The following is a 22,771-nucleotide window of genomic DNA, read 5'->3' as shown; positions in this document are numbered from 1 at the left end:
GGGTGTATTTTTTTTTAAAAAACCATTCAAATTCCTATAGTTATATAGCTAAAAAACATCTCTTCCTAGAATTCCATGCATATAAATAGTGAAAAATGAAGTAATTAGAGGTGATCAGTTTTGAATTATTGGTGTCTAGCTAGTTGGATTTTATTTAACCAGTGCTATTTGATTGTTTTGCATAGGCAGAAGGTGAAGTGGCAGCTTTGAATCGGCGTATCCAGCTGGTGGAAGAGGAGCTGGATCGTGCCCAAGAACGTCTGGCGACAGCCCTGCAGAAACTGGAGGAGGCAGAGAAGGCAGCAGATGAAAGCGAGAGGTAGGCATCCAAATGGAACGATGCAGAGAAGTGACTTACATCAGAAGATCCCAGTAGCAGGATACTTTAACAGTCTTTGTAGGTTTTAAAGACTTGGTGCACTTAAGTTCTGTTTCCCACTCACTCTTTCAGATGCTACTTTTAGTATTGTGAGAAATAAAGGGCCACAGTCACAAAAGTGATACTGTACCAACTCTGTAACTGGTTAATAAGCTGTTCCCATTGTCTAGACATTTCCCATTTTATCCAAAAAAATGACAAAACTTGCAGTATGTCATATACATCCCAGCTGCCCCCTTGGGGAAGCTAGACTTCCCAAGGGCTGTATTCTCCCTTGTCCTGTTCCCCTTCAGCTGTGTAACCTATTTCTTTCCCACCATGATCTACTGTAACTCGTGTCCCATTTTGCTGTAACAAAGCCTGTTATCTCCACTGGGAAAAACTGTATCTTTATTTACCTCTTGAGCACTATGCATACTCCTATGATACTATAATAAAAATTAAACATAAAACTGCATGAAGTTACAGCTAAGGTTGCTGAGTGCACTTCAAGAGAATACTTACCATTGAACGCATCACTAACCCACATGGAAATCTCAAGCTAAGGCTGCAAAGAATTCTGATGCAGCTCTTAACACTCAGTTCATGCAGTCAGATAATTAAAATAGAAGAATTCTCAATTGTTAGCCCCAAACACTGTTTAACTTTGCCCCTCAATTTATTTTATAGCTGGATTCAACTTCCATTGAAGTCAGTCACTGACTTCAGTGGGAACTGAACTGAGCCCTTAACCATTTTAATACTGCTTGTTACTGCTCCACCTATAATATATACTTATTCAATGTCTAAACTGCACAAATCTTTCTATTAGAGCTCTGTTTTTGATTGCCTATTACTTGGACAATTGCTTAGGATTTGGACTGAAAGCTTCCAGGTTGGTTGAAAGTCCGAGCAAAAATGACCCAAGTGTTTCCAAGAATGAGGACAGTGAGAACTAGTCATATTAAATAACATTTCTGATGGTTTTAACATTTGTGTCTCTCTAAAGTTTGGGGTAAAAACTTTAAAGTTAACAGCAGAGTGGTCCTGAGATTGGAGAGGTGTTTTGTTGTCTCCATGAAAATATATTGAAATTTGGCAGTTACAAATACAGAAAAATCATAATTTGCATATACACCGTATAACTTGTTATATCCTTGCTCTTAATTTTCTGAACATTCCAGCTGCACAGGCTCCCAGAGCTTGCTGTATCATATGCATACAATATGCACAGCATTTGCGCCGGCTCCTGTTTGGAGCTCTGCTTTCCCCCCTTAAAATACTCGTTGACCTAAGGAGAAGGGCATTGGACTGGGAGCCAAGAGACCACACATTCTAGTCTCACCTCTTCCATTGATCAATAACGATTCCATGTACTTACAGCCTTTTATTATTGAGCAACTCCTCATACACCTACCTTTTGAAATAGATACATATCGACCACCCTATTTTGCAGAAGAGGTAACTGAAGATCTGTGACGTTGCACCAGGTCACTGCTGGCAGCTTTGGTAACAGAACCCAATTTTCATGCACTTAGACACAATGCATTTTATAATTAATATGCCAAATCTCTGTGTTTGACTATGCTGTTTGTAAAAATACTTGTAACATAGTTTTGCCTATCCACTCAAGTGAAACAGCATCTAATCAGAATCCTGACTCTGTCCCTTGCTTTAACCACCAACCCATATTTCCCTCCTAGGGAAATAGAATCCAAGATTATACTGCTGTCTAGCAAATAGCTGTGCATCCCATTGTCAAAGAATGTTATGTATCCCCTTCTAGTAGCTGTATGTAGTGTGATTATATCTGGGCTTATAATCTGTTGTGACTCCATATCTATCCTAAAATGCTAAAGGCTTCCCCCATCAATAGACAACAGAAGAGACTTCCAGTGCCTAAGGGCCTGGTTGGCTAATTTATGGCAGAGGGTGCGCTGAGCAGATATATATGCTTTACCCAAGCGTCTCAGGCAGTGGGTATGGGAATTTGAGACCAGAACGCTTACTTCAGAAGAAGGGCTTTTCTTCAACCTGGTGTTTTTTGCTGGATCTGCTATCTGTAAAGGTAATGCAGTTTCTAGAACCAAAGCTGTGCTCTGAATTCTATATGCTTATGAGCCTTTGTGGCAGTAGCGTTGGAACAATTTTTATGATGGGAGTGCTGAAAGCCATTGAACAAAACGGTAAGCCTTGTATATGATGGAAACCACTTCAAGCTAGGGGGTGCTGCTACACACCCCAGTCCTTGTAGTTCCAGCACCCCTGCTTCAGGGGTCCCTGGCTCAGCAGGCTAGAGTCCAGAAACTTTATTAGTTGCCATGAGTTGGGAGGGGAAAAGTTGTATCCAACAGATTTTACATTGGCCTTTGATATTATTTTACTCTAATAGTCTACAAACTGCTCCAGATTTGAGCTCTAAGAAAACATTTCTCAACATTTAAACAAAAACCTGGCCTGAATAGTTTGTCTTGAATGAACTAATATTTGTCGTGGGTAAAGCCACAGAGAAGAGTATTTAGCTATTTTGTTTTTAGTTATTTCCTCTTTACCTAATTATTCTAAAGGACCACAAACTTGAGTAAGGTTTTAAAAAGAAAAGTTCCCACTGGTATCTCTCAGATACGTTTACGTTTATTTGCTTGTATCATTAAATCTACTTAAAGATCTTGCTAAATGGAAGAAGCACAAATAAGCTAAGGAAGAATCCTGCATCATTCAATAGCTGCAAGCACTGTTAAGACAATCTGATAAGTAGAGATTCATTCCAACTAGTATTATCAGCAACTTTGTTAGCCAGTCAGAACATGATAGATTGGTTTGGGTTCAAGTCACAGTAGTTAGATATTAAGAAGTTCACAACAGGCCTATTAGGCTGAATGTGCTGACTGGCTTGCAGTAACCCCATTCTCTCTGAAACAATCCGCTTTGTTTCCTTCTATAGAGGTATGAAGGTTATTGAAAACAGAGCAATGAAGGATGAAGAAAAAATGGAAATTCAGGAGATGCAGCTGAAAGAGGCTAAGCATATTGCTGAGGAGGCTGACCGTAAATATGAAGAGGTAAAACTGGCACTGCAAGGAAGTAGCAGGTGCTATTTGCTTTGGTGAGAAAGTAATAAAGAAACTACCTGGAAGAACTTCAAACAGTCGTATAGTCTATTTAATACCATTTGTATACTTTCTATAAAGTGGTAGTTCAAGCAGTTGGAATATATTTTTGGGCACAGCAAGGCCACAAAGATGCAGTTCCTAACAGCCTGAGAATTAACATGAAATGAGCTTGTTACATTTTATGCTGCCTAATGCTAGGAACATTGGAAAGTCTCTCGGCTTCTGGGGAAGGGATCCTGCATTGAGCTCACTCTCCTTAGCAGCTGATTACAGGGTGTCAACAGAGCATGCACCAGATCTCTGTAATGTGTTGTCTATATGTTGCATATCTCCAGACCGGTGTTGCTTCTAGCCTTTATTTGATAAAAAAGAAACCTGCAGAGATGTGGGGCTTTGTGGAAAACAAATGGGGAAAAAATAATTCTCCTCTCGCTCTACAGGTTGCTCGTAAACTGGTCATTTTGGAGGGTGAACTAGAGAGAGCCGAGGAACGTGCTGAGGTGTCAGAACTGTGAGTGGCTGTTCAGAATGGTTCTGCACGTACATAAATCATTTTGGAATATCAGACTAGAGATAGAAAGACCTTATTAGGTCCTAACTGTTCTCTGAATGCAGGGGGGAGGGGAAGGGATTTCCACAGGATCACATCCCATAGTCTGGTCCGGCATAGTATGTAGAGCCTTATCTCAGGGTTTTCACAGTAGCATCACTGTAGGATCCAAGTATTGTATCTCATTAATGTAAAGGTTGCCACTATTTAGAGCTGGAATTTCTTGCAGAATGGAAATTTCAAATATTTTTAAAAAGTTTTAGTTTCCTGTCATCCAGGAATCTCAAACAATTCCCTGATGGGAATCCTATTAGATCTGAGAGACTGGCATGCTCACGAATGCTGTGGAGAAAGTGAATAAGGAAGTGTAATTTACTCCTTCCATAACACAAGAACCAGGGGTTACCCAATAAAATTAATAGGCACCAGGTTTAAAACATAAGGAAATACTTCTTCACACAATGCACAGTCAACCTGTAGACCTCGTGCCAAGGATGTTTTGAAGGCCAAAAGTATAACTGAGTTAAAAAAAGAATTAGATAAGTTTGTGGAGGACAGGACCATCAATGCCTATTAGTCAAGATGGTCAGGGATGCAACCCCATGCTCTGGGTGTATTTAAGCCTCTGACTGCCAGAAGATGGGACTGGATGACAGGGAATGGATCACTTGATGAATGAAACAAGGCAGTTTATTTCCTCTAAAACATCTGACACCGGCCACTGTTGGAAGTCAGGATCATGGGCTAGATCAGGGGAGGGCAAACTACGGCCCAGGTGCTGGATCCAGTCCATCGGGGCTTTCAGTCCGGCCCGCAGGATTGCCAGCCCCATGCCACAGCGGGGCTAAGGCAGGCCCCCTGTCTGTCCTGGCTCCACGCTGCTCCCAGAAGCAGTGGGCACCATGTCCCTGCGGCCCCTGGGAGAAAGGGGGGCAGAAGTCTCCGTGTGCTGCCCTCACTTGCAAGCACTACCCCCCACAGCTCCCATTGGCTGGGAATGGGGAACCACAGCCAGTGGGAGCTTCGGGGTGGTACCCACAGGTGAGGGCAGCACATGGAGCCATCTGCCCCACCTCATCCCATCCCCAGGAGCCACTGCCAGACATGCTGGCCACTTCCAGGAGCAGCGTGGGGCCAGGGCAGGCAGGGAGCCTGCCTTAACCCTACTGTGTGCCGCTGCCACCCTGAAGCCCGCACTCCAACCCCTGCCCTGAGCCTCCTAACCCTCTGTCTTGAGCCCCCTGCCACACCCTGCACCCCAACCCTCTGCCCTGAACCCCCTCCTGCACTCCAACCTCTTGCCCTGAGCCCCTTCCTGCACACTGCACCCCTCCCACACCTCACACTCCCTCCTGCACTCCAACCCCCTGCCCCAGCTCTAGCCCTACATTCATGGCCCTGCATACAATTTCCCCACCCAGATGTGGCCCTCAAGCCAAAAAGTTTGCCCACCCCTGAGCTAGATGGACCATTGATCTGACCCAGTATGGCCATTATTATGGTCCAATTAAATTCCTGGTACAATTAACAGAAGATAACTGTTCACCGAGGAGAGCATGGAGCTCTAAGATTCAAGAAAGGCTTATTTGTTCTACTTGAATTCCTAACAAGCTATATTTTGCTACAAAAATCTATTAAATGCAGTCTGCATAGTATATTTTGGGAAACTATAAATGCCATGTACACCAACTTAGTGCACTGAGTGTATCTGACAAGTTGGCTCACATTTTACTTGTTTAGCCCATTTGGAAACCAAACAGCATAATATATGTAGAAGAACTGATTTGATCACCTTTGTCTTTGTGTAGAAAATGCAGTGACCTTGAAGAAGAACTAAAAAATGTCACTAACAACCTAAAGTCCCTGGAGGCTCAGTCTGAGAAGGTTGGTTCTTCTGGTTAAGAACACAGAATGTTTAAGGTTCAGCAAGGAGAATGAAGAGTTGGTGATACAAGTTTACAGCAATTACAAAAAAAGAGGAATTTGAAAACTTGTCATGTTTTTTGTATTGATTAATTGAGGAATTATTGGAAGAATTGGTGTGTAAGGTAAATTTGATGCCAAAAAATCTTCTGTAGAAAGCCAGTACGTTTGCTTGTGGTAGGGGTCCTAGGACAATCTGACCGGAGATCCAATTGTGTGGAATTAGCATACATATTCCTCGTGCTGTGCAACATATTAGACCCAGGGTATGTTACAAGACAAACCAATTTACATAATACTCTGAGGCTATGTTAACTGATACTGAATGATTTCACAAAGTTGTATGGCTAGGGGAGCAGGGGTCAAGCAATTGAAGAGGGAATGAAGCACGGTATTGTATGGGAAGTGTCATCTTACCTGTGCATTGCCCATTTTTCTGTTTGTAGTTGAGAGAGAGGGTTTTTTGGGGAGGGAGGTCGGGAGGTTGATGTCTTTTGGTGTATTTATTAATAATTAACACCCTTGTAAGGCGGTTTTGGAGTGAACTTTGCATTTCTTGGTTAATCCAATACTTGAGTTTTGGGGAATGAAACAATTTCAGGAAAGGCATATATAGTACAGGGCATTGTTGTGCTACTAGAGTCTTAACTCCAAATTACCCACACTTTTTATTTTTGAATCTGTTTGCTGGCATCACTTACAAAGTTTTTCTAGCACAGAAGACTAACAGGATAGGAATATATCTCGTTCATTCCTGAACTTTAGAAGTTGTATTATATAGCTGGATAGGTATACATGGAACTGTACTGAAATTCACATGATCCCTGCCCTGAGGAGCTCACAAGAGTAGTTCAAACAGAACTTGACAAATGATGAGCCATGGTGGATGAAGTGTAGAGGAAAAGCAAAAAGAATACAGCTGGTAGGACATTCTACAAGAACAAAATTGGGGGATGGAAACCAACTTTACATATGCTTCTTGTGTCTTCTGACAACTTAATTCAAGTATTTGGGTATCAGAATGGGCGCAGATACTGAGTAGAGACTAAAGATAGAATTGTAGTCCAAATAACTGATTTTTGAGGAGGAGTTTGAAAATAAGTCACTTGGTGAAGAATAGCCTGTTCCAGGGGGATGGAATGGTTTGAATTACTTCACGGACATGAGTTACTTGAGGGGGGTGTGTGTGTGTGTGTACGCCCCTCCACGTTTTTATTATATGTAAGTGGAGCCATAGTCCAGGGCAAAGAATATAGCCCCCCAAGCAAAAGACAAGGCATCCAGAATTTTATTCTGACAGTGGGCCAACAAGAAACCTCAAGAAATACAGTGACACGGGTTGCATCCAGGAAACAGGATGATAGTTAAGGAAAAGCATTTTAGAATGACAGGAGGCTACTACCTGTTATTAGTCAATGACTCTTAACAGTAGCCTAACAAAAAAGTTAAACTGTCTGATGCTTTAGTTTTCCTACCAGGTCCTTAATAGATTGTTCACCCTGTTTCCACAGTACTCTGAAAAAGAGGATAAATATGAAGAAGAAATCAAGCTTCTCTCTGACAAACTCAAGGAGGTGAGACAATCCATCCCAATGAATTTTCATTTCAGCAGAGATTGTTTCTCGTCCAGTGTGACAGGTTCGATCACAGTAACCCCCTGGGGACTGTCACCTGATGTGCTGAGACTACCTCTGAGCCCATTTTCTCTGCCAGTTTGGGCCTCCAGAACCCTGCCTCGTTGAGCCAGACACGCTAGTCTGTTCCAAAACAGACCCAGGGTCTGAACCACACACCCCAAAGCTGCAGACTTAACTGAAAACAGCTTAAGAAGTGCTCCTGTCTCCAGCACCCAGCTCCCAATGGGATCCAAACCCCAAATAAATCCGTTTTACTCTGTATAAAGCGTACACAGGGTAAACTCATAAATTGTTCGCCCTCTATAACACTGATAGAGAGATATGCACAGCTGTTTGCTCCCCCACGTATTAACTGCTTACTCTGGGTTAATTAATAAGAAAAAGTGATTTTATTAAGTATAAAAAGTAGGATTTAAGTGTTTCCAAGTAATAACAGACAGAACAAAAGTAAATTACGAAGCAAAATAAAACAAAATACACAAGTCTAAGCCTAATACATTAAGAAACTGAATAGAGGTAAATCTCACCCTCAGATGTTCCAATAAGCTTCTTTCACATACTAGACTCCTCCCCAGTCTGGGCCCAATCCTTTCCCCTGGTGCAATCCTTGTTAGCTCCAGCTCAGGTGGTAACTAGGGGATTTCTCATGACTGCAGCCCCTTTGTTCTGTTCCACCCCCTTTTATAGCTTTGGCACAAAGCGAGAACCCTTTGTCTGTCTCTGGGTCCCCCCCTGTTCTAAATGGGAAAGCACCAGGTTAAAGATGGATTCCAGTATCATGTGACATGTTCACATGTCCTGTGAGACCCCAAGCCTTCATTCTTCCTGGCCTGACTCACAGGAAGGCTTGCAAGTAAACAGAGCCATTTACAACCAATTGTCCTAGTTGATGGGAGCCATCAAGATTCCAAATCGCCATTAATGGCCAACGCTTTGCATAATTACAGTAGGAGCTCAGAGTTATATTTCATATTTCTAGTTTCAGATACAAGAATGATACATTTATACAAATAGGATGACCACACTCAGTAGATTATAAACTTTGTAATGATACCTTACAAGAGACCTTTTGCATGAAGCATATTCCAGTTAAATTATATTCACACTCATTAGCATATTTTCATAAAATCATATGGAGTGCAACATCACAAACAGAGATTGTTTCTCGTCCAGTATTTAAAAATTTTTTTCTGCATAATCTCTTTCCAGGCTGAAACACGTGCTGAGTTTGCAGAAAGAACTGTTGCTAAACTGGAAAAGACTATTGATGATCTGGAAGGTATGAAATTACTTTTGAAATTTTTACTGTTTTTACAAGTCCCATCAATTTCAAACTGAGAAACGATAAATTCTAGCACTATGTATTCTTTGTAGATTATGGGGGAAATCTTTATACTACTATAATTATCTGTAGCTAGACCATTAAACACAGTTATGCTATAATATTTACTTTCTCAGTAATTTTCCCCTAAAAATTCATCCATTTGGTAGTACTGTAGAATCATCTGCCTCTGTGGATGGCCTATTGTCCTGATTAAGAAGTGAACGCTTAAAATATGTCTGAATTCTTAATAGGACAGAATGCTCTACTGAACATTTTCTTTAAAACACTATTACAGATTCTATACTTGTTAAACACCATTTAATCCCTTGGCATGGGGTGAATGTGTCCCCTGCCTCCATGTAGCTGAACTTATATTCATTTTGTCCCGATTAAGCCAGTCAGTGGGACTATCATTAGACTAAATCAGTGTTCTCGGAGGAGTTCCAAAAAAGTTGTCCCTTACAAACTGAAAGCTATGCATATGAAATTCATACAAGTAGACATATTGTTCAGTACTGGGCTTTGTTCCTGTAAATTGCTTGAAGAACATGAGAGCATAAGAACGGCCATACTGGGTCAGACCAAAGGTCCATCTTGCCCAGTATCCTGTCTTCCAACAGTGGCCAATGCCAGGTGCCCCAGAAGGTAGGGACACCATCCCTGCCCATCCTGGCTAATAGTCATTGATGGACCTACATTTTTCAAAATTTAGCTCTCTGTAGAAAAATAGTGATAGTTAATCTGGAGATATGAGGGCCACACAGTCTGGAGACAGATGGTTGGGTCCAAAAGCAAACGAGATCCCAAATTTCAGGATAATTGAGATGGTGTTCCAACAAAAAGGACAGTGTATCAATCCCAGAAGCTATGCTAGCATCTCTTCTGAATGGAATAGCTACCACTCCTTCCCAGAGATCACATGCAACAAGTAATAGCAAAGCAATGTAAGCAGCAGAAACCATGACTATAGGTGAAAAATAGGGCAGTCCAGCGATTAAAAAATTAATCATGATTAATTGCACTGTTAATCAATAATAGAATATTTATATATTTATGTTTTCCACATTTTCAAATATATTGATTTCAATTACTACACAGAATACAAAATGAACAGTGATCATTTATTTTTTATTATAAATATTCACACTGTAAAATAAAAAAATAGTATTTTTCAATTAACTTAATACAAGTACTGTAGTGCAATCTCTTTATCACGAAAGTTGAACTTACAAATGTAAAATTCTGCACACAAAAAACTGCATTCAAAAATAAAACAATGTAAAACTTTAGAACCTACAAGTCTACTCAATCCTACTTCTTGTTCAGCCAATTGCTAAGACAAACAAGGTTGTTTGCATTTGTGGGAGATAATGCTGCCCACTTCCTGTTTACAATGTCACCTGAAAGTGAGAACAGTGCCATGCGTTGCAAGATATTTCCATGCCAAATGCTCTAAAGATTCATGTGTCCCTACATGCTTCAACCACCATTCCAAAGGACATGCATCCATGCTGATGATGGATTCTGCCCGATAACAATCCAAAGCAGTACAGACCAACGCATGTTCATTTTCATCATCAGAGTCAGATGCCACCAGCAAAAGGTTGATTTTCTTTTTTGGTGGTTTGGGTTCTGCAGTTTCTGCATTGGAGTGTTGCTCTTTTAAGACTTCTGAAAACATGCTCCACACCCCATCCCGAACAGATTTTGGAAGGCACTTCAGATTCTTTAATCTTGGGTCGAGTGCTGTAGCTATCTTTACAAATCTCACACTGGTACCTTCTTTGTGTTTTGTCAAATCTGCACTGAAAATGTTCTTAAAACAAACAACATGCTGTGTCATCATCTGAGACTGCTATATCAAAAAATATATGGTAGAATACGGGTAAAACACAGAGCAGGAGACGTACTGAACTCCTTTGGGGAGAATTGTACAAATTTAATTAACACATTTTTTTTTTTATGAGTCTCATCAGCACGGAAGCAAGTCCTTTGAATGTTGGCCAAAGCATGAAGGGGCACACGAATGTTTAGCAGATCTGGCATGTAAATCACCTTGCAATCCCGGCTACAGAAGTGCCATGTGAAAGTCTGTTCTTACTTTCAGGTTACATTGTAAATGAACAGCGGGCAGCATTATCTCCTGTAAATGAAAACGACTTTATCTTAGCGACTGGCTGAACAAGAAGTAGGACTGACTGGACTCGTAGGTTCTAAAGTTTTACATAGTTTTGTTTTTGAGTGCAGTTATGTAACCAAAAATAAATAAATATAAAAATAAAAATCTACATTTTGCACTTTCACGATAAAGAGATTGCACTATGGTACTTGTATGAGGTGAACTGAAAAGTACTATTTCTTTTGTTCATTTTTACAGTGCAAATATTTGTAATCAAAATTATATAACGTGAATACTGTACACTTTGTATTCTGTGTTGTAACTGAAATCAATATATTTGAAAATGTAGAAAAATACATCCAAAAATATTTAATAAATTTCAATTGGTATTCTATTAACAATGTGATTTAAACTGTGATTAATCGTGATTAATTTTTGATTTAATCACATGAGTTAACTGTGATTAATCAACAGCCCTAGTGAAAATATGTATATGTATCTAATCTCATTTCTGAACAGGGTCATTTAGCTAATAATCATTTACCCATATTACGTGCCCATCTATAGCTAGTCAGTAGCTTTGGTGATTACCTGGTGTGTCTTCATCAATATTGCCCATTTCTGATTGCCCATTTCTATCAGTTCATTTGAACAACTCATTCTTCAATCAATCTAATTATAAAACTCACAATGAAGAAATAAAATCCCTGCTTGGTAATTCTGTGTGGATAATAAAGACAATTTCATAATTGAGAACAGAATGAGAACCAAAGTTCTCAGTTTAATTCTATATTTCCATTTAAAAGTCACCTGAAGTTAAGGGGTGGGGGAGAATTTAAACAGACAACCCTGTTTAAAACAAAGACTGCTCAGATTTCCTGATCTCTTTACCTTTGTTCATCAGCTCTGATACTCTTAATAAATGTCACATCTGGGAATGGGCAAAAATGAAAGCTAGAGTCATACAGGTTAGAAGCAGCACCAAAAAAAAAAAAAAAAAAAAAAACCACAGTTCAGCTGTCCAGAAAATGGGGAATTATGACACGACATTTAGTTGCCAAAGTTCTACTCACCACTTCTCTTTCAAAAAAAGAAATGATCAAAACTAAAAGCTACCTTTAGCCAACTATTTTCATCCCTGTATACCAACTGCACCTAATCAAGGGGCCACTGTATTTAATTTATAGGAATAGAATTTATTTTAAGGTTTGTTATCTGACTCAGCTGTGACAGTAGGAAGATCTGGCTTCTAAATCTTTTCTAAAACTCCACTGAAAATTTTTTAGTAAGAAATTGAAACTCCTGACATTTTAGCAGTTAGTACATGTGTATAGCTTCTGCCTTATATTTTAATGTTCTCTTATCTTATTTACATGTTTTCTTCTCATCTTTATTTTCCACCGTTCATCCTCACTTGCTGCATTCCAACTGTTCTCCATATTCTCTACCATGCATCTCTTGCTGTGGACTGTTTTACTACATTTCTTGTTGAACACCTTGCCTTGGGCCCTTCGACCTGCAGATGAGCTGTATGCTCAGAAGCTGAAGTACAAAGCTATCAGTGAGGAGCTTGACCATGCTCTCAATGATATGACCTCTTTGTAAATGCATTTTCTCTTTTGGCTTTGCCTTGGTGCACTAAGATTCTGTCTTTAATACCAGTCTTTGAGTAATGCCTAGTACTAGTCCTTCAGTCTTTTTCTGTAAAAACTGAATTAAACAAAAGCAAGCTACCTTGAACTTGTACATTCTGTGCTTTTTTTCTTTTCCATGATTAATGACATAACTAATGTCCTTCCTTTAATTTGTTCTGGTCAGATTTTAGCACAGCCCTGTAATTCTCACTAGGATACTGTTAAGAGAATTAGTTTCATTGTACTCGGATTGCTTCTTTAAAAACCAAAAACCTATCCAGTTGTTAGTTAAAATGTAAGTGATGGGTCACATAACAAAATTGGAAGAAAGTTCAAATAAAGTGGCAGGTAGGACAAAATAAAAAATGAATATAAATCCCACTTACAGCACTCCTATTACTTCAATGGTTATTTTTTTCCTGGACAGCAGTGACTATAATGAGCGTGCAAACAGGAACAGTGCAAAGACCCAACTTGAGGCAGCAAAAGCAGATCCACAGATACACTTGCTATGCTGTTGATGCCCCTTTGTGCGCTGCATCAAAATAAAGCTACCCACAAATGGGATGTAAACTGATGAATGCTGTCATAACTAGTATCTCAAATCAACTACTCCTTGAACAGAAGGATTTTAGCTAGTTTGTTCCTGTCCAAGCAGATTTGAATTTGAGTACAATTTTGAGAGACACTGAATCAAAGGCTTAATTACAATCTGAATATGACGCCCATTGTCTGATATTCATTTAATAGTGTCCAGTCATTTATAGATATTTCTATTGATATTTGCATGTTGATTAAGGACAATGTTATGTGGATTGTAAACTGTCTGGAGGATCCCTAAATAGTTATTATAAATGACAAAGTGTCCTGTGAAAAGCTACAGAAATCTGTTGGGTCTGATCTTATTCAAGAGGAAGTAACATCACTGCATTCGCAGGAGTTGCACACACCAGTGAAAAGGGAGAAGTAATCCAAAGGAACTTAAAGAAATGACTGTTAACAGCAAGCTAATGCCTCTGATCAGAAAATATCCAAATACTTTTCAGTTTTCAGCTGTATGCATATGACACCATGGGAGATAGGTAATAATCCTTCTGTATACAACACTTTAGTAACCACACCTGGAATATTTTGTTTCATTCTGCACACTTCATTAAACTGACAAATGGGAAGGACCTCAGCAAGGAAGCTCAGAAAAGAGAACTAGAATGGCCGGGAGGCTGAAAAGTGACCTATAAGGAAGTTGAACCATGCATATTTAGAGCTCTTAATCTAAATGATGACAATGGCCATAGTAGAAGATGGAGATAAATCTACAGAGACTGGGTGAGTGCGAAAACAGGGGATGAAGAACTATTTAGCATACCAAAAAGGGATGAAATTGAGAAAGGTTTTATCTTGAGTAAGGAAATGTGAAATTTAGTAACTCTAAATTTTCAGTATATTAGAACACCCTTGTTAAGACTTTAAATGTGTGTATCTTGGATTTCTGTTTCAAGAAAAGAAACAAACATTCATCACATATGTATGACCTTGAATCTGACTCTGCAAGTTTGGCCAAATGCATACTTCCTATTTTAGATTTGAAGCTAAAAAAAAAAACAAACAAAAACAAACAGTGCTTTTCTGTAAGACAACTGGCATATTTGAACTATTAAGGTATTTTGTGCTGTAGTTAAAAAAAAAAAAAAAAAAGATAAATTCTACTCTGTTTTCCTGCATGAAGTCTTTATGCCTGATGTCAACAAATAGGGGAGGAAAGAATTATTCAAATAATACATTGGGAAATTATCATCATGAATACAAAAAAAATTAATGCAATATTGTGGTTGAGATTTGAAAGGCACAATAGTCAGGAAAGGCTTAGCATTCCTGGTGCAAATGTAACTCACCCCCTCACACTTTGTATTTGCTTAAATTTCACACACTGAAATGAGCAACCTGGCCCTAACTTGAGGTGCAGACCATCCCGTCCCAGCTTCTGGCAGTCAGTCAACCTGATTGGCAGAAGCTGGGACTGGATGACCAGAGATGGATCATTCAATAACTGCCCTGGTCTGTTCGCTCCCTCTGAAGCATCTGGCAGTGACCATCATCAGAGAAAGGACACAGGGCTCAGTGAACTTTTGGTCTGACCCAGTATGGCCATTCATATTTCTAACCCAACTTCAAACTAAAAGCAACAGGAGCTGAAAATATATATACTTGGACTGACATTGAGATGGAAATAGGAGAGATTTATTGAAAGTTTCTAGGTAATGATAAAAGGGGTAAAAAACAAGGGTGATGTCATGGTAGGGGTCTACTACAGATCACCTAACCAGGAACAAGAGATGGTTGAGGCTTTTTTTAAAAAAACTAACAATCATGCAAAGCACAGGACTTGGTCGTTATGTAGGACCTCAACTACCCAGACATCTGTTGGGAAAATAACACGGCAGGGCACAGATTATCCAACAAGTTCCTGGAATGTACTGGAGACAATTTTTTATTTCAGAAGGTAGAAAAACCTACTAGGGGAGAGGCTGTTCTCGATTTCATTTTGATAAATAGGAAGGAACTGGCTGAGAATATGGAAGTGGAAGGCAGCTTGGGTGAAAGTGATCATGAAATGACAGAGTTCATGATTCTAAGAAATGGTAGGAGGGAAATCAGCACAATAAAGATAATGGATTTCAAGGAGGCAGCCTTTAGCAAACTCAGGGAGTTGGTAAGTAAGATCCTATGAGAAGGAAGTCTAAGAGAAAAAACATTTCAAGAGAGTTGGCAATTTTTCCAAGAGACATTGTTAAGGGCACAAGAGCAAACTACACCAATGCATAAAAAGTTAGGAAGTATGGCAACAGACCCGCCCCGATGGCTTAACCCAGAGATCTTCAATAATGTGAAACTAAAGTCCTACAAAAAGGGGAAACTAGGTCAAATTACAAAGGATGAATATAAACAACACAAGTGTGGAGAGACAAAATTAGAAAGGCCAAGGCACAAAATGATATTAAATTAGCTAGAGACATGAAAACATTCTACAAATACATTAAAAGCAAGAGGAAGACCAAGGACAGGGTAGTCCTGTTACTAAATGGGGGGGGGGTGAGGGGGGACACGACCCGACAGTAACAGAAAATGTGAAAATGGAAGTAGTAGTAAATGACTTTTTTGTTTCAGTTTTCACCAAAAAATTTAGTAGTGATTGGACATTAACATCATAAATGCCAGTGAAACTGAGGTAGGATCAGAGGCTAAACTAGGGAAAAGATAAGTTAAAAATTACTTAGACAAGTTAGATGTCTTCATATCACCACGGCCTGATGAAATACATCCTAGAATACTCAAGAAGCTGACTGAGGAGATATCTGAGCCATTAGTGATTATCTTTGAAAAGTCATAGAAGACGGGAGAGATTCCAGAGGACTGAAAAAAGGGCAAATATGGTGCCAATCTATAAAAAGGGAATAAGGACAACTCAGGGAATTAAAGACCAGTCAGCTTAGCTTCAGTACTCAGAAAGATAACGGAGCAAATAATTAAGCAATCAATTTGGAAACACCTAGAAGATAAGGTGAAAAGTAACAGTCAGCATGGATTTGTCAAAAACAAATTGTCAAACCAACCTAATAGCTCTCTTTGACCAACCAGTGGGTAACAAGCCTTGTGTATACGGGGCGAAGCGGTATATGTGGTATATCTTGAATTTAGTAAGGCTTTTGATACTGTCTTGCATGACTTTTTCATAAACAAACTGGGGAAATACAACCAAGATGGAGCTAGTATAAGGTGTATACATAACTGATAGGAAAACCATTCCCAGAGAGTAGTTATCAGTGGTTCACAGTCAAGCTGGAAGGGCATATTAAATGGGGACCCTCAGGGATCAGTTCTGGATCTGGTTCTGTTCAATATTTTCATCAATGATTTAGATAATGGCATAGAGTACACTTATAAAAAGTTTGCAAACAATACCAAATTGCGAGGAGTTGCAAGTGCTTTGGAGAATTGGATTAAAATTCAAAATGATCTGGACAAACTGGAGAAATGGTCTGAAGTAAATAAGATGAAATTCAATAAGGACAAATGCAAAGTACTCCATTTAGGAAGGAACAATCAGTTGCACACATACAAAACGGGAAACGACCGCCTAGGAAAGAGTACTGTGAAAAGGGATCTAGGGGTCATAGTGGATCACAAGCTAAATGCAAGTCAACAGGGTAACACTGCTGGGGGGGGCGGGGGGGGGGGGGGGGGCAAATATCATTCTGAGATGTATTAGCAGGTATGTTGTAAGCAAGACACAAGAAGTAATTCTGCTCTACTCTGCGCTGATTAGGCCTCAACTGAAATACTGTGTCCAGTTCTGGGAACCACATTTCAGGAAACATGTAGACAAATTGGAGAAAGTCCAGAGAAGAGCAACAAAAATTATTAAAGTTCTAGAAAACATAACCCATGAGGGAAGACTGAAAAAAGAAAAAAAAAAGGATATGTTTAGTCTGGAGAAGAGAAGACAGAGGGGGGACATAGTAACAGTTTTCAAGTACATAAAAGGTTGTTACAATGAATAGGGAGGAAAATTGTTCTCATTAACCTCTGAGGATAGGACAAGAAGCAATGGACTTAAATTGCAGCAAAGGCGGTTTAGCTTGGACATCAGAAAAGCTTCTTAAATGTCACAGTAGTTAAGCACTGGAATAAATTACCTAAGGAGGTTGTGGAATCTTTGTTATTGGAAATTTTTAAGAGCAGGTTAGACAAACACCTGTCAGGGATGGTCTCTATAATACTTAGTCCTGCCTTAAGTGCAGGGGACTGGACTAGAAGACCTCCTGAGGTCCCTTCCAGTCCTATGATTCTATGTCTAGTGCACTTCTGAAAATTAGGCCTTTGCTTCTCAGTGTCTAGTTGTAACTGCCTGGGTTGGAACCTTTATAATTCAATCAGAACTCTGAAAGAACTGTTTTATAAATAAATAATAAATTAGAAAGGGAATCTCTAGCATTATAAATGTATGATCCATGCTCCATTTTTCTTTTGCTGTACTTTTATAATTGGTGCAATCAAATCCATCAATGCTTGTGATGGCTTTCCCACTAGTACCAATCATGAGTGACACTGGGAAATATATGCCAATGGAAGCAGTTGGGATTTCTGTCAGTTCTACATCTAGTTCTAACAGTACCTCTAAGGAGCGGTCTATGTGGCGGACAATCAGGAAAATGAAAGTGAATCAACTAAAGTCATGCAGTCAATGTGTATAACTTTTAGTGTGTTAACCTCCATCCCCAGGTAGATGTTTGAATTCAGGAGCAATGTAACATTAGGAGGACTAAGTTACAGGAAACGTAGACCGCTTTACTCCTGAATGAAAGCATCCCCAGGGGTTAAATGTATTTTATGTGCATTGACTTCCCACCCTTAGTTGACTTGCCTTAATTTTGCTGAATGGCCTGGTAGAGACATATAATTTAGTGTTTAGGAGGAGGAGGGGTTTCACAGTAACTTGTGGGTTTTTTAGTTCAAGTGCCTATTGTCCACATGATAGGATTCTTCTTTCAATTTAAATGTCCAGTTTTTTACAAAGAGGATAATCCCTTTTGAAGATGGATTAAGTTAATTAAGGAATGAGTTAGTGCAAAGTAAGATATGTGTGGATGCATCTATTTCACATTGACTTGGCAGTCCTCCCACTGTTATCTCATGCTGCAATGCATGATGCCAGGCCTGACCTGCCTGTTTACCTGTGCGTCTTCTACTGTTATGGCATCTTGATCAGATATTTGCTGTGAGGCCACCACCAAATCTCATTTGTCATGGGTCTGCCATGTCATCCCTTTTGGCACTGTCCAGTGTTAACCAGGACTCTAGGTAGGAGAAGGAAGAGAGCTCCTCTGAAAGCCAAGATCTCTTTCCCACACAAAAGTCTGAGGCAGAGTCAAATGAACATGCAGCTCCCGAAAGCCAGGTGGATACCCAGTCTGACAGACCTGAGGAGGAGACTTCTGCGAGTAAGTGTGGTGCTATATTAAATAACTGTATAGGAGAGTTGAATAAATTTTTGGTGTGAATCATAGAATATCAGGGTTGGAAGGGACCTCAGGAGATCATCTAGTCCAACCCCCTGCTCAAAGCAGGACCAATCCCCTGCTAGATGGATGCCTGCTAGATGCTGCCACTGTGGGCAGAGGAGATCTAGGAGCCTCTCTGTGCCTACTAGCTTGGAAACACCCCCTGGGGCTTTAAATGGCATGACTGTTTGCTGCCCACCATATACATTAATAGCCCACTGGGCTGCCCCCCCCGCCACCACCACTATGGTCTCCTTTCCCATTCCATATTCCTCAACCACTATGCCTTAGCCCTCCCCCAGTCAACTAGGATTTAAATAAAGAAATACTATAAAGTAACCATGTTCATTAAAACACTAGTTGCAGTAAAAATAAGGCAATATTTAAAGAAAAAAAAAAAAAAAGACATTTGTTCATCACCATTTGTGCAATGCCCTGAGCTTTCAGCTATCTCAGCATTTTATGAGATACATTTCCCCAAAGTGGAACAGAACGCAGAGATAAGGCAAGTCAGCCTTCCAGCTATGTTAACCCTGTACATTCTGAACAACTATTGCAGAACTCTTCATTTTACAGTGCATTTTGTGCATGTTGGAGATGAGATAAAGTAGAACTGAAAGCAAAAAAAAAACAAAAAACATCTTACCATCCTCAGAGTCACTCCAGACTGGCAAAAGTCTATGGAAATGGCATTCCAAAAGAGAGGAAAAATCAATGTTATCATTGGTGACATGAAAACTGGAATTAGTACAATAACTACTTGTTCCGTTTCTCAGTTCCCCCAGCTCTTGCACCTGAAGTCCTGTAACTCCCAACTGACTGGACTATTATCTACTGTGGATCATGTGGCCAATCTCCAGGGCAAGAAAAGAAATACAAAACAGGAAATGTGGGGTGAGCTGCAGTCCAGAACAGCACCAAGAAGACTGGAGAGGAGTTTTCATTGCAGAGAGACCATTGAACTGATGAGGCAAACTAAAGGAAAACTCTATGATATGCAAAACCAGCTCATTGAACTGATGACAAAGCAGTATTGCTGGAGACCCTTAGAGCGCCATCTTCACACTCAATACTACAGTCACATCCCAGACATATCCTGCAGCCTGTGGACAATACTGCTTCCTGAGAGCAGCACCTGCACGTCCAAGAATCTATAAGGCACTTTCCTCCACACACCACATCCCCGGAGAGTGAAAACGCTGAATTCTGGGAACCCACCTTCATCCCCACAATTACAAACAATGGCTTTTGCTCTCACCATTCCACATATGAAGGGAAAGAGCACCCAGAAATCCTGTACAATCATGTTTACTCTGCACTTACAGGCAGGCTATCCATGTATCTGCAGAGTTTAAAAATGAGTATTTTTTCAAAACTCAACATATTTTATGGAGCTGAAATTTGCACTGTATTATTGTTTGTTACCAGGGTTACAAATTGGGACAGACATTCAATTTTTTGTTTTCATCCCTCTATGTTTGTTAAAGTTTTGCTTGACAAAAGCTCAAAGTTTAATAAAATGGCAAATCTCAAAACAAAAAATCAACTTTCAGCAAACTGTCACACTAAGCAACTACAAAACAATGAACCCTTGCCACAAAGCATAATATGATTAAAATATTTCAGTTCCTACCCTCAATGTAGGAGCACAAAGCACCCTTAACCCTGTGGCCCTGGCAACTGGCTGCAGTTTGAAGAGGGAAAGCCTCTCTGGCAGTTTGTTTTGCTCAGACAGTCTCAGCCTCTGATGTGGGAGGAGTCAGAGGTACAATCTCCCTTATTTTCACAGCTGTTCTGAAAAATGCAGTATGCAGTTATTACATGAAGCAGATATTGCTCTGTAGCTGCCATTTTAATCATTAGACAGCACCAAATTCCTTTCAGCGTTCCAAATATATACTCCACTGTCTTTCTGCAGGTACTCAGGTATAGTTTAACAGGCTCTTTCTCCTGCCCCGGTGCCTAATAAAAGTCTTTATAAACCAGGGAAGCTGGGTTTCCCAGAATGAGAGAAGGAAATTGCAAAACCATCAATATCTACAGTGGTCTTGGAAGCAAAAGTTCCATTTTTCATGAAGGAAAAGAGGCGTGAGTTTCTAAAGATTCTAGCACCAGGGACCTTTCCAGATCACACCACATTAATACTGGTGAACCAAATACTATGATCAACCAGACCTTGGAATACCCAGGAGAAATAGCCCTTTCTGTTTATAAACACGAGGCCTTGTGGTGAGGTTAAGGAATAGACACACAGATCCCATCAACAGTCCCAATACAATTCAGGAACCTTAAGCGTGTAAACTGATAATCTCCTGCACATTGCCAAAATATTATTACTCAGTGTTTCAACACTTTCTTCATAGAAGCGCATGCCTGCATAACAACAGCCCAACAGTCAACCTGACCTACCAAAACCAAATTGCTTAGCTACTGATGAGGAGCAATCAGGGTTGGTGAGTTTCCAGATGGTAATAGCCACATTTCTCTAGGAGCTCTCATGTTGCTGTGCAGCTCTGTGAAGATTTCTAGGCAGGTGGCCTGAACTTCTTTTGCAGATGCTTGTCACCCCAGGCCTGGATCACTGTCCTTTCCCACTAGTCACCATTAGTCTTCTCATATCAGAAATGGCACTGCACTGAGTGAAGCTGCTCCAGGAAAAGTTCATTCACAAGTTGCTACTCCGTTTCCTCCTCCTTCACCCAAACTGGTTCAGCAGTACGGTGGCTTGCCTACAAAGCAAAAGACATCCAGCAGCGTGATTTCAAACACATGCACAAGAGCCTCTTGCAAACAGCTGTCATTCCCACAGCATGCAGCACTGATCCCTAGCCCAGTCTGAAAATGGAACAGGCTCACAAAAGCCAGATGAAACATGAGATAAACCAGGAGATGAATCATGGGAATTTGCAAGTTTGATCCCAATTCCCAGAATTCCAGTGGCTTCCTAGAGGTATCCCACATTCCCACAGTGACCCATGAGAAAAGTCTCACAATGCACAGAACCTAACAAAGCACCACAGGATACTTGTCTAGAATGCTGAGCACTTACTCTGAAAAGGTCTGTGACTCTGTACGCATTTGGAGGGAAATAAGTGACAGCTGGCTATGTGGACACAATTATTTTGTAACAGTTATTCTTCAATAGTTAGTGCACATAGAATCATAGAACATCAAGGTTGGAAGGGACCTCAAGAGGTAAATTGTCCAACCTCCTGCTCAAAGCAGGACCAATCCGCAACTAAATCATCCCAGCCAGGGCTTTGTCAAGCCTGACCTTAAAAACCTCAAAGGAAGTAGATTCCATCACCTCCCTAGGTAACCCATTCCAGTGCTTCATCACCCTCCTAGTGAAAAAGTTTTTTCTAATATCCAACCTATACTTCCCCCACTGCAACTTGAGACCATTACTCCTCATTCTGTCATCTGGTACCACTGAGAACAGTCTAGATCCATCCTCTTTGGAACCCCCTTTCAGGTAGTTGAAAGCAGCTATCAAATCCCCCCTCATTCTTCTCTTCTGCAGACTAAACAATCCCAGTTCCCTCAGCCTCTCCTCATAAGTCATGTGTTCTAGCCCCCTACTCACTTTTGTTGCCCTCCGCTCGACACTTTCCAATTTTTCCACATCCTTCTTGTAGTGTGGGGCCCAAAACTGGACACAGTACTCCAGAGGAGGCCTCACCAATGTCGAACAGAGGGAAACAATCATGTCCCTCGATCTGCTAGCAATGCCCCATCTTATACATCCCAAAATGCCATTGGCCTTCCTGGCAACAAGGGCACACTGTTGACTCACATCCAGCTTCTCATCCACTGTAACCCCTAGGTCCTTTTCTGAAGAACTGCTACCTAGCTATTCAGTCCCTAGTCTGTAGCCATGCATGGGATTCTTCCATCCTAAGTGCAGAACTCTGCACTTGACCTCATCAGATTTCTTTTGGCCCAATCCTCTAATTTGTCTAGGTCTCTCTGTAACCCTCCAGCATATCTACCACTCCTCGCAGTTTAGTGTCACCTGCAAACTTGCTGAGGGTGCAATCCATGCCATCCTCCA

At 40.4% G+C, this 22,771-nt stretch overlaps 2 protein-coding genes across 7 annotated transcripts in view; one reads left to right on the top strand and one right to left on the bottom strand.

The window, feature by feature from the left end:
- Nucleotides 1–15,008, top strand: part of TPM4 (tropomyosin 4) — a 28,025-nt gene extending 13,017 nt beyond the window's left edge. The window contains exons 3-9 of one of the 2 annotated variants that reach the window (XM_007072017.4): nt 186–319; nt 3,303–3,420; nt 3,912–3,982; nt 5,830–5,905; nt 7,456–7,518; nt 8,791–8,860; nt 12,547–15,008. In XM_007072017.4, the coding sequence (XP_007072079.1) occupies nt 186–319; nt 3,303–3,420; nt 3,912–3,982; nt 5,830–5,905; nt 7,456–7,518; nt 8,791–8,860; nt 12,547–12,629 (615 nt within the window). In that variant the 3' untranslated portion in view covers nt 12,630–15,008. The remainder of the gene's footprint in view (nt 1–185; nt 320–3,302; nt 3,421–3,911; nt 3,983–5,829; nt 5,906–7,455; nt 7,519–8,790; nt 8,861–12,546) is intronic. The other variant, XM_037886081.2, reaches the window with a different exon arrangement.
- LOC122461310 (zinc finger protein 3-like) overlaps nt 1–22,771 on the bottom strand; it is a 66,427-nt gene that overhangs the window by 42,326 nt on the left and 1,330 nt on the right. Inside the window, exons 2-3 of one of the 5 annotated variants that reach the window (XR_006287470.1) lie at nt 19,364–21,446; nt 18,391–18,513 (exon numbers count right to left, since the gene is read on the bottom strand). The gene's annotated coding sequence lies outside the window, so the exon portion shown is untranslated. Of the gene's footprint in view, nt 1–18,390; nt 21,447–22,771 lie in introns of those variants that run through there. The other 4 variants (XR_006287472.1, XR_006287469.1, XR_006287471.1 and 1 more) reach the window with 4 other exon arrangements.

This window comes from Chelonia mydas, chromosome 25, assembly GCF_015237465.2.
Source record: "Chelonia mydas isolate rCheMyd1 chromosome 25, rCheMyd1.pri.v2, whole genome shotgun sequence".
Taxonomy (NCBI): domain Eukaryota; kingdom Metazoa; phylum Chordata; order Testudines; family Cheloniidae; genus Chelonia; species Chelonia mydas.
The sequence above is the reverse complement of the archived record's forward strand: the minus strand, read 5'-3'. Positions and strand labels throughout refer to the sequence as shown.